Below are 19610 nucleotides of genomic sequence, written 5' to 3' on the forward strand. Positions count from 1 at the left end.
ATATATATATATATATACACACAGTATATACCTTTTTTCAAAGTGTCTTCTGGCCAATACCTCACATGTCCTTCCTTGGTCCTTATTGCTGCACCTAACTGGACTTACATAATATTGTGAATACTATTTAGTGGTAATACTAAAAGGGGTAAATGTTTAAAAGGGTTGAACGTTGCTGGCCATCATTCAGCCTAGTAGACTAAGGACATCTAGTGGTGGAAAGTAATTACTGTGGGGACAGCACTGGACTGAAGTTCAGTATTGCAGCAAAAGTATTTTTTTTTTCATTATTACTGATATTTTAATCTTATTTTTTTAGCTGGAGTTCAGCTTTAATATACTTTAAAAAGCTGGTGGACTTATAACTTTACTTCCACACTTTGGCAATTTATATTTAAATGTGATAGTGATGTGTTTAGGGTGAGAGGAAGCTATCTGCATTGCTCTATTTGTTTCCTTTGCCTTGTGGCTTTCCAGTTTAATAGGACCATACAAAGAATGTCAGTTTAACCTTCAGATATATTTATATTCTTTATAGTTCAAAGAATAGAAAATGTCACTTTTGGAGCTCAGACCAGATAAAATGCCCTAGTTAATACACACAAAATAGCATGAATTTATTTTACCATTATTAAATATGAAAACCTACAGCTCTTTCCACTGCAGCGATCATCTAGTTTATGGTCCATTGCATGTAGCATTTCATTTCTAAATCAGAAATTGTACCATGGAAAATTTTCTTGAATAAATTTGATATTTTACATTAAACATTACATTGAGGAAGAACTCCAGGGAAATGTAAAACATTTATAAGACTTATTTCAACATGTGTATTCCATCACTTCCTCCACTACCACTAGGGTTGCCTGCTACTGGCTATAGAAACAGATCTATAATGCTTTTTCTTCCACAAGGTGTGTTTTCCACTTTTCTATAAACTTCCGTATAAACAGTTATAACCTTGCTATTTCTGATTTATAAGAGACATAATAAAATAATAAAAATTATTTTAAGAGACATAAAACATAATACAAATATAGATACCATAGCTGACCTCCTTTTAAAAACACATGGATATTATAACCCTCTGATTTTAATACTTCAATAATCTGGAATTAGTAAATATATCAAGAGAATGAGGGGGAAAAAAAAGTCAAGGATACTTTTTGAGAAAGTGTGGGAAGTGGTTAAAGAGACACTGTCATCTGCCCATTAACCTACACCCACTGCAAGGTATACTCACAAATCTGTGCTCGCTAGTTGCCCCCCCCATTGCAGGAAACCACCCTAGGTGGTGCTGGATGGACCCAGTGGCTTGCCCAGGCAGACTACATCACTCCCCCCAGTGACAATGTTCAGGTTTGAGTGGCCAATCATAATTCACACATAGGAAAGGCCACATTATACATTATACCAAGAGGCCATGCTCCATTAAAGCAATGGATCTGATGGACTGGAGAGGCAGCAAGAGAGCATATTAGTGAACAAGCCTTGCTGGGGTGGATAGTTTCTTTTAGGATATCCTGTCACTTTGTCCTGAATGCAACATAAATACATTGTAAACTAAGTGACCTGAGTTTTAACTGTGTTCATATTGTGAATAGCAGTATACTGCTACTTCCCAGTGAAGTGCCATTAGACACAGTCATCAGACACAGTGCACATGGCTTTTTTTTACCTGTGTTTGATGCTCATTTGAAATGCATATCAAACGCAGGTGATTCCCATTTACCTTAATACACAGTACAGTGTGCAGGCTGCGTTTCTCTAAACACAACATGTCATAATGGAGATGTGTTTTTATTGCAGGCAAAGCAGGTCAAATGCATCCTTTAGCATTCAAATGCATACATTCAAATGTAAATAATTTGACAGCAACTCCAGTGTACACAAGCCCTTAGGCCTCATTCACACAAGGCTTTAAGGCCTGTCTACAGATTACTGTGGCAGAGGAATCACAGCTGGTTCCAGACATGGAGCAATTATCTGCAATTAGATACAGATGGGCAATTACTTCTGAAAATGGACAGACAGCTGCAGCCGTGATGTCAGACTCTCAGGGCTCGTTCACACCAGATGCAGTGAGTTCCGGTCCAATTCTGCATCACATTGCGGCCGGCTCACTTTTTTGTGCGGCAGGAGGGGGCATGACAGGCCATTGAAGTGAATGGCACCGTAGCCATGCCCTCCGGCCGCAATGCGATTGGCCGCACGGGATCGCAAGACACATTATGCCTGTGGTCCGGGGCGATCAAAATAGTGCTTGCAGCATTTTGATCGGACTGGGCTGGACCGCAGGCATAATGTGCCTTGCGATCCATTGCGGCCAATCACATTGCAGCCGGAGGGCGTCGCTGAGGTGCCATTCACTTCAATGGCGCGTCACGCCTCCTCCTGGCCCACAAAAAAGTGAGCCGGCCGCAATGCGATGCAGTGCGTTCTGGCCAGAATTGGGCCGGAATGACTGCATCTGGCATGATCAAGCCCTCAAGGTATTGCCTGGATTTGTGCTTTCATAAAAATTATATATGGTAAGCAACCTTTGTTTGGTGTCATGTTTATGGAAAATTTCCATTGCACCAAGTGTTGACAGGTAATGAGCAGCTTAGAGAGACACATCAAATCTGGCCACATGTGCCCTCTAACTATACTGCATTACCATTATATTGTGTTATAGTGGCCTGCCCCATTCTGTGTTCAGCTTTTTACCTGCCCTCTAAAAATTAGCATTAAATAGGTAATTATAAATATTTTCAATTACAAAGGCGTCTGCAGGAAACTTGATTACTTGAATGTTGGCCTTCAACCATTTTCTAATGAAGGTTATTGCTTGCTATTTGTATGAAAATCTCAATAAATAATGACAATTGCTTAAAAACCCTGAACAAAAATAAGAAGAATATTAACAATGGATTAATGTAAAAATGCCTATATTTTCAGATAAATGTGTGGAATTTCAAAAACTTAACATGACCAACGGAAGTATTTCAATGTTTGCCAATGCCACATCTCCGGTGATGGAGTTCTGGGAGTAAGTACTATTCATGATTATTTAATTAAGTTGCTCCTAATTTGCTTTTTACAAGCTTTTGTGACAGATACAGTAAATGTACTAGTACTGCAATATCTGTTTGTTGATTTTTTTACATTCTCTACAATTGTTACTGCTTTGATAAGACAAGGCATTTTCCTGCTGTGTATCTAAAGACAACATTTTTTCATTTTGAGTTGAATGTTCAGGGTTTTGGGTACCTGAACGTTTTTTGTTTAGTTTTTTAACAAAAATCTAAGTGTATCAACCATAAAGCAGTACTCACAAAAAATCAATCAACCATGCAAAACATTTAATAAAAACAAATATAATAATTATTACCACTATATATGTGCTTGAAGACTGTGGGATAAATTGTATTTCAACAAAAAGTGTTCCTTCCAAAAAATGGTCTCAATCATAACACATTACCCCTACTAGGATCAGCAAGATAAAGTTAGTGTAATAAGTAATAGGTAAATGCTGCTGTAAAATAGTTAGGGACACAGAAATATTCACAGTTCTAAATGCAGAATTTGGAGAGGTCTTGATGTGAATTAAGCAGATCAGCACACAGCACTGGTAGAGGATCATGTTATATTCTTATACAGAGGCAATGTTCTGGTATTATAGAGCAATATTATGCCCTTACTATGCAATGTCTTAGAGAAGCCACCATGCAAACCTTGAAGGAGAATATCATAAATCAGCATATGGGTAGACTGCTATTTGAAAGTCTGGAAACTGCAGAAGATCTGAGCAAATTTAAAGCAGACATTCAACAGTCTAGTGAATGGACACATGCCCTCAGTTCAGCAGAATAGCAATATAGCAATGCAATGATGTCCATTACATAATTCTCCAATAGATATCAACCAACCCATCCTAATATCAGGATTGAGATTATAGTAGGGCATTAAGGTTGGTGATGATGGAAACAGAGAATATACTGTACACTGACAAGTAGGAAATTGTAACCCTTGCAGGTAAGTTACCATCTGAGTTCAATCCTGATTTAGTGGCATTGTGCCTAGGGCAAACATGTGGCTCGGAAAGAAATCATTTATGAAATCATTTAGAGCCAGTAGAATATGGGCTTTTAATCTGTAGATCCATCTACTTTCTAATGTTTATAGATTTTTTATTGAAGTTGGTCGCCCCTTCTTTCATTTGTGTGAATTCTGTCTAGAACTTAGTACAAGCAATGTGCAATGCGGCCATCATGTTTAAGGAAACACAGGGGTCTATTCACTAGTCAGCCTAGTGAATGACCGACCTAAAGCGAAGTGAGCCGAACGCTGTTCAGCTATTCACTTCAGGCTGCTACGGCTGATTTCAGCCGTATATCGGCTGAAATCAGCCGTACATCGGGTGGCTTCGGGTCCGCCGAACATGCACAGCATGTTCGGCGGACCCGAAGTGCAGAAGGAGTTCGACTCAGCCGATCCAACATCTGGATCGGCTGAGCCGAACCTCCGGCAGGCTACTCGCTGCTGTTCGGTCTATTCTCATAGATGCCGAACAGCAGTGAGTGAATAGCTGAATGCCGCTGAGCGGCATTCGGCTCGGCTGTTCTGCTCGGTCTCTCTGTGTGATGCGTGTTTTTGAGTATTTTTTGCGCGCTTTTATGCCCATTTGATGCACATATGCCAAAAAAGTGCGTCTTTGTGAGCAGATTGTAGCTCATTGATGTTAATGAGGAAAAGTGCATAAAAGGCGCATAAAACGGGTGAAAACACAGCAAACTGGCATTTTCAAGCGTTTCCCTTTTCAGTCTATGGGGCCATAACGAGCCGTAATATGGAAAAATAAAAGCTCCTGTACTTTTTCCAGCGACAGATTGTTCACTTCTTCTACCTCCTCCAAACTCTTTACCTTTTAGTGAATAGCCCTGTAAAATTCAAACAGGTCAAGTACAGGACAGGGATAAACAGAGTTCTGAATGTGCAAGTACACAAACATGTATTTACTTGAATAAACTATATAGACAATCCAAACTATGGTGGGATATAGCTTATTTTAGTGATAAAAAAAAAGAGAAAGAGATCCAAAAGGCTCTTTTGGAATCTGAACCTTTTAAAGAATCCTCCATTCATGTCTAAAAGACATGGGACCACCTTTTTTATGTAGAGAAAATTGACAATGACATTTTGAAAACAAGGGATTTGATGTTTGTAAAAGACTTACAGACATACAAGGTTGGAAGAACCTACTGTGGGGACGTTGACTCCATCCCAAACATCCTGAAAACATTGAAAACCCAAATTGCAGAGATTACTGTAAGGCACATTACTTCCAGTTTGGAAATCCCTAAGAGAATACACGCTATACATCGAAAGGGTCAGTACCAAACCAGATCATAAACAGGGAATATAAATATAAAAATCTAATAAAGCAACAAGTCTTTAAAGGCAACACCTCATAACAAATTGAAGGCAATATACCTACTTCACAACATTCTAACATTTTGTAAACACAAGCAACACTTTTTTTATAATCTGGATTTTGTTTCTTACACAGTCAATAGAAGATTTCCTAGTACCTAGCCATTTTGAAAAAAAGAGGCTTACATTGTTGTGCGTCCTTCACTTCAATTTGTAGCCTTATCCACTTAGCATATTCTTAGGTATTACTTTCATCATATTGCTTTCAGTATATGGATTCATTATCACATGGTAGTCTATGCATATTGCCATTTGGAGATCTCATTGTGACTGCACTTTAATCACCTGTGATCTAGTTTCATTCTCTGAACTATTATTGAGCATGTAGAGTCTTTAGAGTCTTTCCTCTCGAAAGTAATAGGATATACTTACCTGTAGGATTATATACACTGGTCCTGTGGATATAAGAATTGTGGCATGAGTATGTCATCTGCGTGGACATTATTGCTTTGCTATAGTTCTAGTCTGCTGATAACTAGAACTCTAGGGATGTGTACATTTACTCCTTAGTGACAAGTTTTTTTTTCTTCAAGCTTTTTGTTCTGTTGGATGGAGATTAGAAAGTTATCTCTGAAATGTGATAATATGATTGCATAGAGCCAGGGCTGGATTTCGGTATAGTCAACATATACTATGGCTTAGAACAGCTGGGCTAACAGGGGTGGCACCAATAGTACTCATAGCATGTGTGAATCAAGTGAGTTAAGGGGGTGGAATATCTGTTTTAATTAGCCCCCACTGTGCCTTCCTTGGACCCTGAGAGCCTCCAGCCAGCTGAAGACCTCATAAACTCCCATATTGCCCCTCAGTCTCCCACAGTGCCCCTAGGCCCTGCAAACTCCCACAGTTTGTCCCAGCCTGTCTGCAGCCTGTTCCATGGCCTCCAGCTCCCCATAGTGCTCTCAGCCTCCAACAGTGTCTTACAGTGCCCCCCAATCCCCCATACTTCCCCCAACTTTCACAGTGCTTCCAGCCGTCAACAGTGCCCCTGCAAAGTCCCCAGCCCTTTTTAGAGACCTTGTCTCCCACATTTGTCCCAGCCACCTCCAGATCCCTTATCCACCACAGGGTCACCAAGTCTGCTGTTGAGTTCCCTTTCCCCCTCCAGAGCCTCCATCCACCCATAGTGTCACCCAGCTTCATCCAGAGCCTTCCTGTCTTCAGGTCTTTCTAGAGCCCCTATTTTTCTCCTACTGACCCCATCAGGGCATATTTTTCTTCTACTGACCCCATCAGGGCATATTTTTCTTCTACTGACCACTTATGCCAGAGTGTTCTTCTTTCTACTGACCACCAAACAGGATCAGGATGTGTGCATGTGGGGGGTGGGGGGATAACTCTGCTTTATGCACTGACTCATGCATGATAAACCAGGAGAAAGGGGCCTGCTGTTTGGCAACTTAGCCCTGGGTGGGCACTTCATGAACTTTTCCTGACACTGCACCTTTGAATCCAGATATTTGGTAGACCGAAGCAATTTCATTTACTACCCTAATGCATTGCATTTATCTTAGGTTATGAGATCTTTATTGAAGTCCTTTTCAAAATACAGTTGAGTGTCTTTGATTCTTTTGTATCATATGATGCCGGAAGCAGGAAAAAAAAACACATTTGCTCCTAGAAAATCTGTTGATAGAACACTTGTTTAATGTGTAGAAATGTGGCCAAGCCAATCTGTGAGAAAATTCCAGAATTGAGAAAATAGAGCCAAAAGGCTTATATTTATATTTTATAAAATTTGTCAGAGTATGCCAGCCTTGGACCAGATTTAAATGACAATATTAAGCTGTGATTCCTTTAGGACTATGAGTAATATGTAATTACCATTAGGGAAACCTCCTCTCTGAAAGTGTTTTTTTCTTTAATTGACATGTTAGCTATTACTATGAGATAATCTTTCATGGTTTACAGTTTGCATATTTTGTCCATATAGACACATGTAAGGAGAAACTATGAAAGAATCTATTTACCAAAATGGCAATTGAGGGCTTGTGTCTGGGACAGGAAGGGACAGTATCAAGCCTTAAAATGTATAAACTGTGATAATTTTTTTCTTTGTTTGACTCCCTCTTCTGCATGGAACGAGGTGAAGAAAAAACAGAAAAGTCAGAACGTTCTTTATAGCTTAACAAACATAAAATACCTCAAAAACTAACACTATAATTAAAATTTACAAAAGTGTAGGGTAGTGTTCTACCTCTTAAATCTGAGTCGATGTGAATAAAATATTCAAAGGATAAAGATAGATAGCAGTCTGTTGGTCCGAGGAACGTGTGCTTCGTCCATGCTTGGAACAGTCGGCAGATTTCTATTGATCTTATGTGCTCCAATTGTGATAGTGTTATTCATGCATTGAGCTACTGTGAGTTGTATGGACAATTTATACTGCTTATTTATTACTAACTGAAATTATGCTATGATATACCTGGTTCTGCTTGAGCCTACCTACACCTACAGAGCATTTATTATCGAGGCATTTTTTACATACTTAGAGCTCTATAGTTATACCAGACAACCACTGTGCCTTTGGAGATTGGAAACCTCTGTACTCCCTGCTGGGTGGGGAGAAAACCTCTGCTTAGTTTAACCTACCTAAAATGTGAATGTAATTGGTGAGTTTCTTTGTAGGAGATGGAGGATCACCATTATGTAATTATGAGTAAAAGCACCTTGAAAAAGTGAGCATCCTATAAGGAAGATCCAAGTTTTTTTTATTTATTGAGAACTGTGTTTATGGACTTTTTACCTTACACTTTGTACATTTTCATTACTTTAGTGTATGTAGCACTATGAGTGTTCAAAACATGCTGTCTCTGATTGAAACCTCAGATGGCATTGTATGCAAAAAGAGAGAGAGATAGTCATCGCTCTGACATTCACTTTTGTGTGTAAATTTTAGCTTGAGCTGTAGAACTCTTTTCCAACAGCAGGTCAGGTGTAACTGGAACATGTTCAAAGGTTCCTGAACCTCCACATTTTGTCTGAAAATAAGAATGCGTGACCTTAATATTCCAAAATATTACATGACTATGCAGTATATATTTATAAGTTTTTAAATGTTAATATTTAGTCCTTATAATAAATGAATATATATATACAAAACATATATTCCCTAAAAAAATAGGTGCCTTGTCATGCCAGTGTATTTGCTATCTATTAGTTAAAAAAATAAATAAAATGTAAAACTGCCATTTAAATGAGAATTATTTTGTCTGCTATTGGTCAAATATATTGGATGGCTCTTGATGGGCCATCAAGCACCAGTATGTGATAACACAAATATTGTTAATCAATTTGTTACATTTTTAATACATGTTTATTAAACATTTTAAAATCCACCACTTTGTTACATATTCTAACACTACAAATAATGGTCTGAGGGCTGGCCACTGAATCAGCTATGTCATAACATCATAACAACATCATAAACCATCATCAATAAGACCCATATCCCAAATAATAATATCAGTAACATAGATAACAAAACTGCAGCCAAAACCCAGTTAACAGTAGAGGCTGTGGTATTCAGTGGAGTCAGGATGGCTCAACGTGTTTCACAGGACCTCCATTAGCCTGCTTAACTGTTGCTACAAATTATCAAAACTGAGACAGATTAAATGTAAGCAAACTCGAATTCATCTTATATATTTTCTCACCAACCTCTACATCCTTCCATCATGTAAACCATCATAGTAGATTGGATAATACATTCTTTATGTGGTCATTTTGGGTATTCTGACTATATCCATACTTTTTATTTACATGTGTAAAATGATTTCCAGCTAATTTACATCTTCAATTTTGTTATGGAGAATTCAGTACTTCAGTACTCAGTATACTTCAGTATAAAGGGGTATCTCAGTGGGCTAATTTACACAATGGTAAATAGGTTATTCAGTTGTTTAATTACTTTTTCTGGTGTAATCTGTTAATTTTTTTAATCTGACTTATTTGGAAAGGTTATTTTAGCAGATGTGAATTTGAACTTTTTTTTTTAGTTTTAGATAGCGTAGGGAGGGTTAAAACCTCTATCAAGTTTTTTGGTGGGGTTTTGTGTCATGCTTGGGAGTTTTTCCTTCATTTTCTATACCCGAGTCACAACTCCACAGTAAATAGAAGTCCCATTTTAGAGAGTTGTCACGGGAACAAGTGTCCCCATTGGAGGATTTTCTGTCAGCTTTTGCTCTGATGGCAACTCAAAATATTTTCAGTTTCAGCCTATGAATTGATTTGAATGGATTTTTGTCTGGTCCCATTGAAGTACCCCACAGCTTTGCTTGTATTTTAATTGTTAGAAAATTGTATTTAATAATTTCATGGCTACCTATTTTACACAATAGCAAATTGTATACTGTGTATTTCATTTTCTTTTATGATTAATATGCCTGTTAATATGGCTCATTTCCTTAGCAGGTAGTTGGACAAGGAGGGTATATTTGTCTGATTTCTACGAATGAGCCGATCCACCTTTTAATTATGGGAATTCCAGCAGGTGATATGTTTGGTGTGCCAAGCTGCTACAGTAAATTGTATGTTTTTGAGAGGGGGGTAGAGGGTGTTGTGGATGCTTTATTTTAAATAGCAGAACAATGTTATAATGTAAAAACAATGTGGCATTTCTGAACCCGTGAATTTCAGCAAAGAAACATATTGGATCAACTGGTGACAGATAGCAATTTGTATTTATTTCTATTTCATCTCTATTTCTTCTTATATTTTTTTGTACACTTACAAATAAAAAGACAAAACAGTACCAATTTAAAAACATAACTTGACAGTCACCAAGCTATGACAAAATGTAATTCCTGTCAGCCCCTTCTCATTATTCCTAGCACACTTTTTAAACATTAAAAGGAAAGAGTAAAGCTTTTCATAGGCCTTTTTATCAGCTCTAGACTGTTCTCCCCTTTCAAAATAAATAGTCATCTGAAAAATCCAGTCATTTAGGCTCTGGGTTATTTTAGATCTTGGAAATCTTGGTATTAGTGCCAATGTCATATTAACCTAATAATGTCTTTCTTTGATTTATGAACCAGGGTGTAAAATAAATAAATTCTGTTTTGCACAAATGAAATATGCACTGTAATTTACACAAACAGGAGGAACGGAGTCAGCCAAAATTTTCAGCACTGGAGGTGTCACATACCAGCTTGCTAATACCAGTTAAATAGTTATTTATAGTTACTATACTTAATATGCTTCATGCTAAGGTCTTGTAGGTATAAGCTTTGGGCCACTGTTTTTCCTGTAGAATATTTAGTTCTTCTTTCCACCTTGTATATGGGGAACGGTGAAACCTTTAATTGATTTTAAATATGTATGTGCTGGAAGTATGGTATTAGCCTTTTTCAAAACCATACTGTAGGCCCTTCAGTCAAATCTCAAACCAAGTAAAATTTCCATACTTCTTCGTGTCTATTGAGGATATATAAAAAAAACCTAATGGCATTTGGCTGAATCTGCCACTACACTGGCTCAAATCACAACAAATTTAAATGGTTTGGCACTTGTTAGATTCCTAATAGTCTATTCACCAACCAAACATGATAAAATTAATCTAGATTGTCTGTAGGGAATTCAGGATTAGTCAAGATATCCATGGGGAGGTCATATGTGAAATAGTTAGAGTTTTAAGCAACTGAGAAAGTTTAGTAAGAGGGTCATTTATAGATTTCCTTATATCTACTTTCCTATTGGTGCTGCAAGAAGATATTAAGGGCATAGCTAAATGTGTTTTCTATAGTCACCCACAAAACACTGAATTAAGAAGTATTTAAGAAATAAGTTGTGGCTAGTCCCCTTTGACTCTTGTGTCATCAGAACTTCAGGACATCAGTGGAATCTTCTTTCCCCAGATAAAGTTTGAGCCCATTTTTTAACTTTTTCACAAAAAGAAAAATAGAGATATTTTGAAACAAGCATGCCAACAATTCTTGGAGTTTTCATAACAAAAGGCAGGTAGATCCAAAAAAATCACTGTCAAACACTGTTACTCAGATAGCTAAAATGGTCTCCAAGGCAAGGAAACTGCTCCTTATACTGTCTGTAACCAAAATATTGGTGTTAATAAGAAAATTTCAGATTTATATTACATTTGTTTTTTGATGGTACGTACCTAAAAAATATTTAATGAGGTTTACAACAAAAGGGGTACGATTATCACATACTGTACATTCTGTAGGACATTGCAGTTGATAGTTTGAAATTGCTTATTTTTAGTATGGCACAGATGCCTCCATTATGTACCGTATACTCTGTTCTGTAGAGTTAAAGTCCCAGTCCTAAATTCCCTCTATCTGGGTGTTAAAGATTTTCTCATAGATTTCTTTAGATGGAAGATTAGATTGTAGATGCTGGAAATGTTCCAGGATAGGCCTTAAAGCTGCAGATTAGAAGACAGAGGACACAGATATGGGCGTAATCAAAGTTGTACCTAAGGTATTTACCACCTGAGGTGATGTACTGTAATTTGGGGAGGTAGGAAAGCTGTCAGCGGCTCTGTCTGGCATCCTGCCCAGCTCATTGATGTCACCGGCTGGCAGAAGCTCAGTGGGACGCAAGCTAGAGCGGGCCAGAGTGCCAAAGGTTGCTAAGAGCTCTTAGCAACCTGGAGTGCTGTGGCCGCCCCCACCACCCTGCCACCCCCTGACCCCCCCACCCAGCCACCCCACAATGAGATGCCATCTGAGGCAAACACCTCAGGCTGTCCCATTATAGGGATGGCCCTGAGTGTAATTATTCAAATTAAATAAAAAATTGTATTTTTGTTTCTACATCATTGGGTGATAGAAGTCAGCCAAGCTTCACCTCAGTCACTAAATAAAGGGGAAACTTTCCCTGCAAAGTGCAAATTCCCTTGCAAAGTGAGCAGCCTATTTGCCTTTAGTAAATCAACTTGATTTAAAGGTATAGTGGGTGACCTTTAAACACAGTTGCAATGTTCCTTGGATTGATTTAGCAATCATTTGGCATTTCCTTGAATGACCTGCTTATTGCCCTTTAGAAGATGTGTGAAATGCACCAGTCTTAAAGAAAAAGTTTAATTTCTTCTTTATCCATAGTGAATCAAATTCCAATAGCCTGTGAACCTCCAGTTCCTTCATGATGTGTGCAGCAAATGGAAGTATGCATCATGATACTTTGGATGTGATAGCATTTCTGACTTTTTTCTTGCATTATAAAAGTAAAGATCTCCAAAATACCCAATTTGGGCATTTGTTTACCTTTATCAGCAACATCCTTGGCATGTTTTTGCCAAATACTGAAGAGAAAATTACTTTGAAAGACATTTTTTTTTAAAAGTACAACTGCATCAGGCAAATTTTCCAGTCAGTAACTAAACTTAAAGGGATTATTGTTGCTTCTTGCGTTTAGAGTCCCAAAGCATGAAAACAAGCTGAATCTTTGTGCTGAGGCAAATTAGAATCTCAATTAGCCGAAATGAGTAGTGAATGATACAGTCTTGTTTTCCTTTTGATATGTTTTCAGCACCATCCCACAAAGCCTTTTTGTCATAGCTTGAAAATAAAAGTCTTACAAGAAACTTTTGTTCATTTTATTCAGCATTTGATTATTTAAACTAGACTTCTATAATACAAATTTGACCTTAAAGAAGACATAAAAAACATATTATTCACATGCTTCACATGCTCTCACTCACTCCAGCGAGAGCAGGTTGTGGTTGTCCACTTTAGTGTTGTTTATAAACAGTTAATGGTGGGTGTACAAGAAGGGTGACCCTGACTTCAAAGTTTAATTCTTTCAGAGAGTTGGATTTCTACTTGTTTGCCAACAGTTTAAAACTACTCTTATTTATGTTACAATTATTGATGGCCGTTATGCCGTTATGTAAGTACCTGGCATGTTTGCTGTTTTGGCTGATGGTTCAAAATCGAAGGGAGGGTTTACAGGATACTTTCTTGTTTTATATGGTGGGATTGGGCTATCACTTATACACTGAGATTTTTCTAGTGATCTCCTTCCTTCCCTGCTGGTGGTAACAGTTAGAATTAAAAATAAGCTGCACTGGAATTTTTTTTGTAGTTTAGCAATACAACTTTGTTTTAAAGAGTGCAGTTTTTATAATTATTTAAATTAATTGCATTGAGTCTGTAGTATAATGACAATTTAGTGCATTTTAGCGGCTTAGAAGCAGGGGATTAACCTATTTTTGACAAAGGCCTCCTTTGCTAGAAATTTTTTCAGTTTAAAGTAGATCTAAGTTCTAACTAGCTGACATTCAGTATATTATATATATAGCTCTGTGTATCATAAACGATGGCCATTATTATATTTTCTATTGCTAACAGTGACACTGGTGGACCATGTATGTGCACAGTTGCATGTAGTCTCCACTACGAGCCAATGGGAGAGGGTGACAATGGACCATTGAGAGATGGCTGTCACCCCATAACAGGAAGTGCCTGAACAAGGGTCTCCGGGGCTGGACCACCAGGTATCCTTTGGTAGCAATGAACCCCTATGTAGCTGCTGGATTTAACAGGCTATCCTAGCTTTCCTACTGGTGGTTTGCCTTTCAGCTTCATCCAAACACTCACCATTTCTGCAAATCATAAAAAGGATGATCTGGTCTAACAGACAGGCTTGTGGATTGTCTGTTATTTGCAGATATCTCTTGTGCATGAATATTACTAGTATGGGTTGATTCTCAGTACATCTCTGATGGTTGTTGTTTCCCATCACTCACTCCAGCAAGAGCATGTGAAGCTATTAGGTTATGGTTGTCCACTTTAGTGTTGTTTATAAACAGTTAATGGTGGGTGTACAAGAAGGGTGACCCTGACTTCAAAGTTTAATTCTTTCAGAGAGTTGGATTTCTACTTGTTTGCCAACAGTTTAAAACTACTCTTATTTATGTTACAATTATTGATGGCCGTTATGCCGTTATGTAAGTACCTGGCATGTTTGCTGTTTTGGCTGATGGTTCAAAATCCAAGGGAGAGTTAGGGTTTACAGGATACCCAGACAGTGACAAAAATCCCTCCACTCAAATAATAAATAGTTTCAGCCCATCTCACGAGTCAAAGGTATGCCTTTAAGTTGAGACCAGAAATTCTTTAATGTGTGCCTTTAAGCTGAGATAAGCGATTTTTCAATGTATGCCTTAAAGCTGAGACCTGCAGTTGACTTACCAAGCTTTTTGAAGGTGCTCCCCTTCTCAAGCCACCTTCCTATCTTTCAGGTCTTACCATCCCATTCCCTGGGACTGGATTCTGAAGCAGATGAGGCCTCCCCAAGCAGCAGACCTGAAGGGCAAAAGTGCTTCTCACAGTGGCCCTTCTTTCCAGGCAAAGACCCTTCTAGAAGGGCTCCCCAAATATTTACCTCTTTCCCCAGCTCACATAACTGGCCAAAACCTAGTGATTGGCCAGGGTGAAATACAAATTCATAACTCATAACATTGTTTCTTTTTTCCCTAACTATTGGAGAACACTCCTCAGGTTCAGAAGTAAACAATGTTCTCAGCTTAGTGTAAACCCAACAATTGCAGAAAACAATAACATTCACAGCTCTGGCTGGCTACAGCCTACTTGCTCACTAAATTTAAATTAGTGGCAGTGCAACTGTGGCAGGGCTGCTAATTTTTACCCACAAAAAAACGTCATACCTCTTTATACGTTTTTTGCTTGTCAGTGCTGCTTATCTCCTCCAGCTTCTTTTAGCCACTTTCTGTCTACATGCACTCTCTCCAGCGTCAGCTGGATATCATTGTTCTGAACCAGTTTCCGTATAGTGACAATGGTGGACTATGCCTGTGAATTGGCACGACTGTTTGTAGTTCCAACCAAACACTTATGTGACAGGGTGATAATGCAGAAGCAAAGGTGGGAACTAGTTATCACCCCATAGCAGAAAGTGCTTAAACAAGGGCTTTCATGGCAGGAACACTAATTATTCTTAATGAAAGCTCTAAAAAAGATTGAAAACAACATTTGAAATTACATTAACATATTATAGCTTATGTGATATTTTAGTGATTGGCTTTAGATCTGCTTTAAAGAAATGTCACATTAGACCTCATTAATGGCAGTATTAATTTAGCAGTTATTCCACACAAATTATGCCCAATTTGGAAAGGAGCCAGTTCATGTACAGAAACAACTTGAGGAAACATAGGCAGATAGGGTGAGCCTACAGAACATCAACAATGTCTAGAATTAGGGCCGGTTCACACCATCTGTGAAAATAAATGGCCAGCATAGCCCAAACACAAGACAAGGCAATTTGCCTTGTCATGGATGGGCTTGGTTCACACCACCATGTTCTAATGGTGTGTGCTTAAAAAAGTATGGCACACAGTGAGCCCATAGAACTGAATGAAATGTAACTTGTGACATTTCAATAAAGTTCTAAAAAAAGAGAAACAGTGCAATGTGGCTCGATCGAGCTCATCGGCACTGGCCAGGGACATGCACACCAGTAGCCATGTGGTTGAGTGTGGCAAGTGGTGTTAACGTACCCTAAAACTGAATCTATCATCCTTATGACATCAAGAGAGATATGAATATCGTTTTGCTGCCATGTTGTTCTGCTACATTTCTGCTACAATGCCATAGCAGCCAAAAGTGGCAAACGTAAATCTGCATTTTTACATCTAAAACAAGAAGTGAAAATCTAAAAACGTATTTATTTCCCCCTTCTTTATAATTAACATGTTTGTGTGCACAATATAAAAAAAATATTTATTATATCGCTTTAAAACATGCACATTTCACTGTGTTTTGTTTTTTTAAAAACACTTCAAGTATAAAAAGAAAAAAATGCCTGTTGATCTGCCAGAAATCCAGTAAGAACACTACCTCTGCTTCAAGGAAATCCCAAGCAGTTTTGTCAGCCCTACATCCATTGATGTGCTGTGGTGCCATTTATTTTTAATGACACTCCAATTTACTTCCACCACGCCCATGCATTGCAGTACACATGGTAACGCACTACTGTAAATTCCAGTCCAAAACAAAAAATGCAGGAGGTACAATTTTGGGTCAGTTGAGTTGTGTTAGGACACAACTTATGTTAACATATGTTAACCACACCCAAATTAACCTGACCAGTATTAATGAGTATTAATGAGCCCTTAAGTCATAAGTTTGGGTTCAGTTTTTTGGTATGTACCCACTAACTGGTTGATTGGTGGTTAGTATGGTTTATCAACAGTTAGCAAAAAGGGCAGCGATGAGGCCCTGATTTATTTAATACTTAAAGGTTTTTAATGGTATTAATTGCAATTTTTTTACCCAAAAAAACCCTTTTACCTTTTCTTTTACTTTTTTTGCATCACAAGGCTGCTAATCTCCTCCAGCCTTTTTTAGACACTTTCTACATGTACCAATTGAATTAGTTGATTCATATCGAGTGGTTGGTAGGATTTATTCCCAGTTGGTAACCCAGTTGGTAAAAGGAGCATTTTCAAAGAACTGATACAAGGTTATGAAAGTTATTGCTTCTTAACCCAAACTATATATTAGCTAGGAATAGTAATGCTATTTAAAGTCTGTCTAACATCAACAGGATTATTCACAAAAGGTGAAGAGTTTGGAGAAGGCAGGAGAAGTGAACAATCTAGGACAACATAGCTGAACTGGAAAGTGAGATGAATTAGGGAATTTTTCCAAATCAGCTATGTTGTCCTAGATTGTTCACTTCTCTTGCCTTCTCCAAACTCTTCACCCTTTAGTGAATAACCCAAGATTTTTTTTAGATAGAGTAGGGAATGGTTAGAATCCACTTATATATTTTTTTGCTTGCTTTGTCTCCTTGGGGAGACTTCACTTCTGTTTCTGTGCTGAAAAAACCCCCCAGATGAAATATCTCTAATGTGAAGGGGAAATCCACTCTCAGAAAGCTGCCCTTGGGACAAATCTCCCCTTGGATTATTTTGTCTTTACTTCATATTCTGGTGATAACATTCATATTTTTGATTTCCCATAATGCTCTTTCTAGGTGAAAGTGCTCACTAGGAAATATAAGCTGAATCTTCATAGCTGGTACTCAGGCAGACAAAAACCTGAAAGAAGTTTCAAAACTTCCCCACTTTAACCAGATATTATTTAATAAAGCTGTGACCAATTTAACTCAAACGTCAAATGAACAAGGTCATTTTTTTCAGGTTACTATTACTTTTGTTATCAGCCATGGCCAGGTCATGTGTGCTTAAGGCAGCAACTCTTAAGGTGGCCATACACCTTACAGTTATTGTATGATTTTCGTCCCGTCGTTGAACCATTGTTCGATTTCCACACAACTGCCCCATCATGCACAGACCAATATGGTTTTCAATTATCGCTCGTTAGCAATACAAACTGGCCAAATTTCATTGATCGACAGAACAGATTTCACCGTGATCACTTGTATGCAGCTTGCAGGTCTGCCATTCTGCATGGGGGGGGATTTGCCTGGTAGGGGGGATCATTGAGGAACCTGGCCTTGGGGCAGCAGAGAGATTACATCTGGCCCTGGTTGTAGGTTATAGCAAAAATGATAGAAACCAATCAAGGGTGGAGGAAAATAATAAGTGATGGGTGTCTTACTGTTTTTTGCATTTATGTAAATGTCCCCTGCCACAATATGCTGATAAGAGAATATTGCACAACAATGTGTGTGGAAGCAGCAGTCTTTCTAGAACTGTCTGGCATGCCTCCTGCTGAGCCAGACCTACAGCCCTCCAATCAGCAAAATGTATGCTTCCTGCTGACTGCAGCACTGTAGGTCTGACTCAGCAAGGGGGTGGTCAGACCGATGTAGAGAAACCAATGCTTTTACATTATACTGTAGATTAAGCTTTTTTCTTTTTTGTTGGGGCTGGGGGAGATTTACAAAAACAATAAACGGTACCACACGTATCACTTAACATTTCGAGCCATCCTTATATGATTTCTATCATTTTCTTTTAAACTGCAGTACACTACGGCTTTAAGCAATTTTGTTTGTGTGTGTGAATATGTTATGGGAATATGACAGCGTTGTTTTTCATTTTTTTAAGAAGTGTTTCATTTGCAGGTCTTGACTTCCTTGATTTTTTTTTTAAATTCCTTTCAGAAAATGACATATTGCCTCCAAATAAAGTGTGAAAGCTTCAATAGATAAAATACCCCAGACATATTCTACAGCAATCCACATGGCCCTGCTTCTCACTTTGTACAGGAGAAAACATGCTCTTGAGGAACATGGTTTTTAGCTATAAATGAAAAAGCCAGTTAGCAGAGCATTTTTTTCCCAGGAGAAATCTAAGCCCTTTATGCCGCTGGGATGGAACAACATTCTAGAGACAGTTTTAGAACAGCACTCACAGAAAGTGAAATAACAAGACCACACAGCTTTCAAAATATATCTCATCCGGTAATTTGCTCATGTTCTTGTTAAAGGTACACACAGCAGATTTTGTAATACACACACAAATCCTGTTAAAGATTGTGACACATACAAGTAAGTTACATTTTAAAAGGCCAGTACATCTAAATATGGGGATTCTATTTAAAGAGAACATCTGACTAAATTTTATTCTGCAGTTTGATGGGATATATGTAGATTTAAATACACTGTACTTAAAGATGAATTCCAGATACTGTTGAAACACACATATAAACATGTCTTCGTTGTCAAAGGATTTGTAATTCTGTCCAGGCACTTTTGTAATTTATACACTTCTGCCAGACAGCACTGCCTGGAGGGTGACATTGATTTCTCTTTTACAATAAAGGAACACAGTGGTGTTACATACTTGACCCCAGCCTGGTTATAGTAAAGTGAAGGAGCAGCAAAACACAAGTCATCAAACCTGCTCCCTCTGCTGCTGTTGAATACTGTCAGTATGATCCCATACCTCCCATCTTTCTGAGATGAGAGATAGGGTCATATTTTAGCACCCTCCAGCATGGCCCTAGTTACACCGGCCATGAACAATTACACTGGATAGAAACCAATCAAGGGTGGAGGAAAATAATAAGTGATGGGTGTCTTACTGTTTTTTGCACAAACTACTTAGTTACAGGAAAAGCAGTACAAAAAAACTAAACATACAGGCTACTACAAACATACAATTTGGTCCCCTTGCAGGGGCTTCCAGAGGCTGGGTGACACCCGGAGCGGTGTCCGAGTGTCCCCCCGCCGTGACGTCA

The 19610-nt window shown here is 38.3% G+C and overlaps 1 protein-coding gene across 1 annotated transcript in view; it reads left to right on the plus strand.

Annotated features, from left to right (window-relative positions):
• The window catches only part of SLC6A11 (solute carrier family 6 member 11), a 141429-nt gene that overhangs the window by 50160 nt on the left and 71659 nt on the right, over positions 1–19610 (plus strand). Inside the window, exon 5 of the mRNA XM_018554559.1 lies at positions 2941–3031. Coding sequence (XP_018410061.1) covers positions 2941–3031 — 91 coding nt within the window. The remainder of the gene's footprint in view (positions 1–2940; positions 3032–19610) is intronic.

Source organism: Nanorana parkeri, unplaced genomic scaffold, assembly GCF_000935625.1.
Source record: "Nanorana parkeri isolate BGI_ZX_2015 unplaced genomic scaffold, ASM93562v1 scaffold164, whole genome shotgun sequence".
In the NCBI taxonomy this organism is placed as follows: domain Eukaryota; kingdom Metazoa; phylum Chordata; class Amphibia; order Anura; family Dicroglossidae; genus Nanorana; species Nanorana parkeri.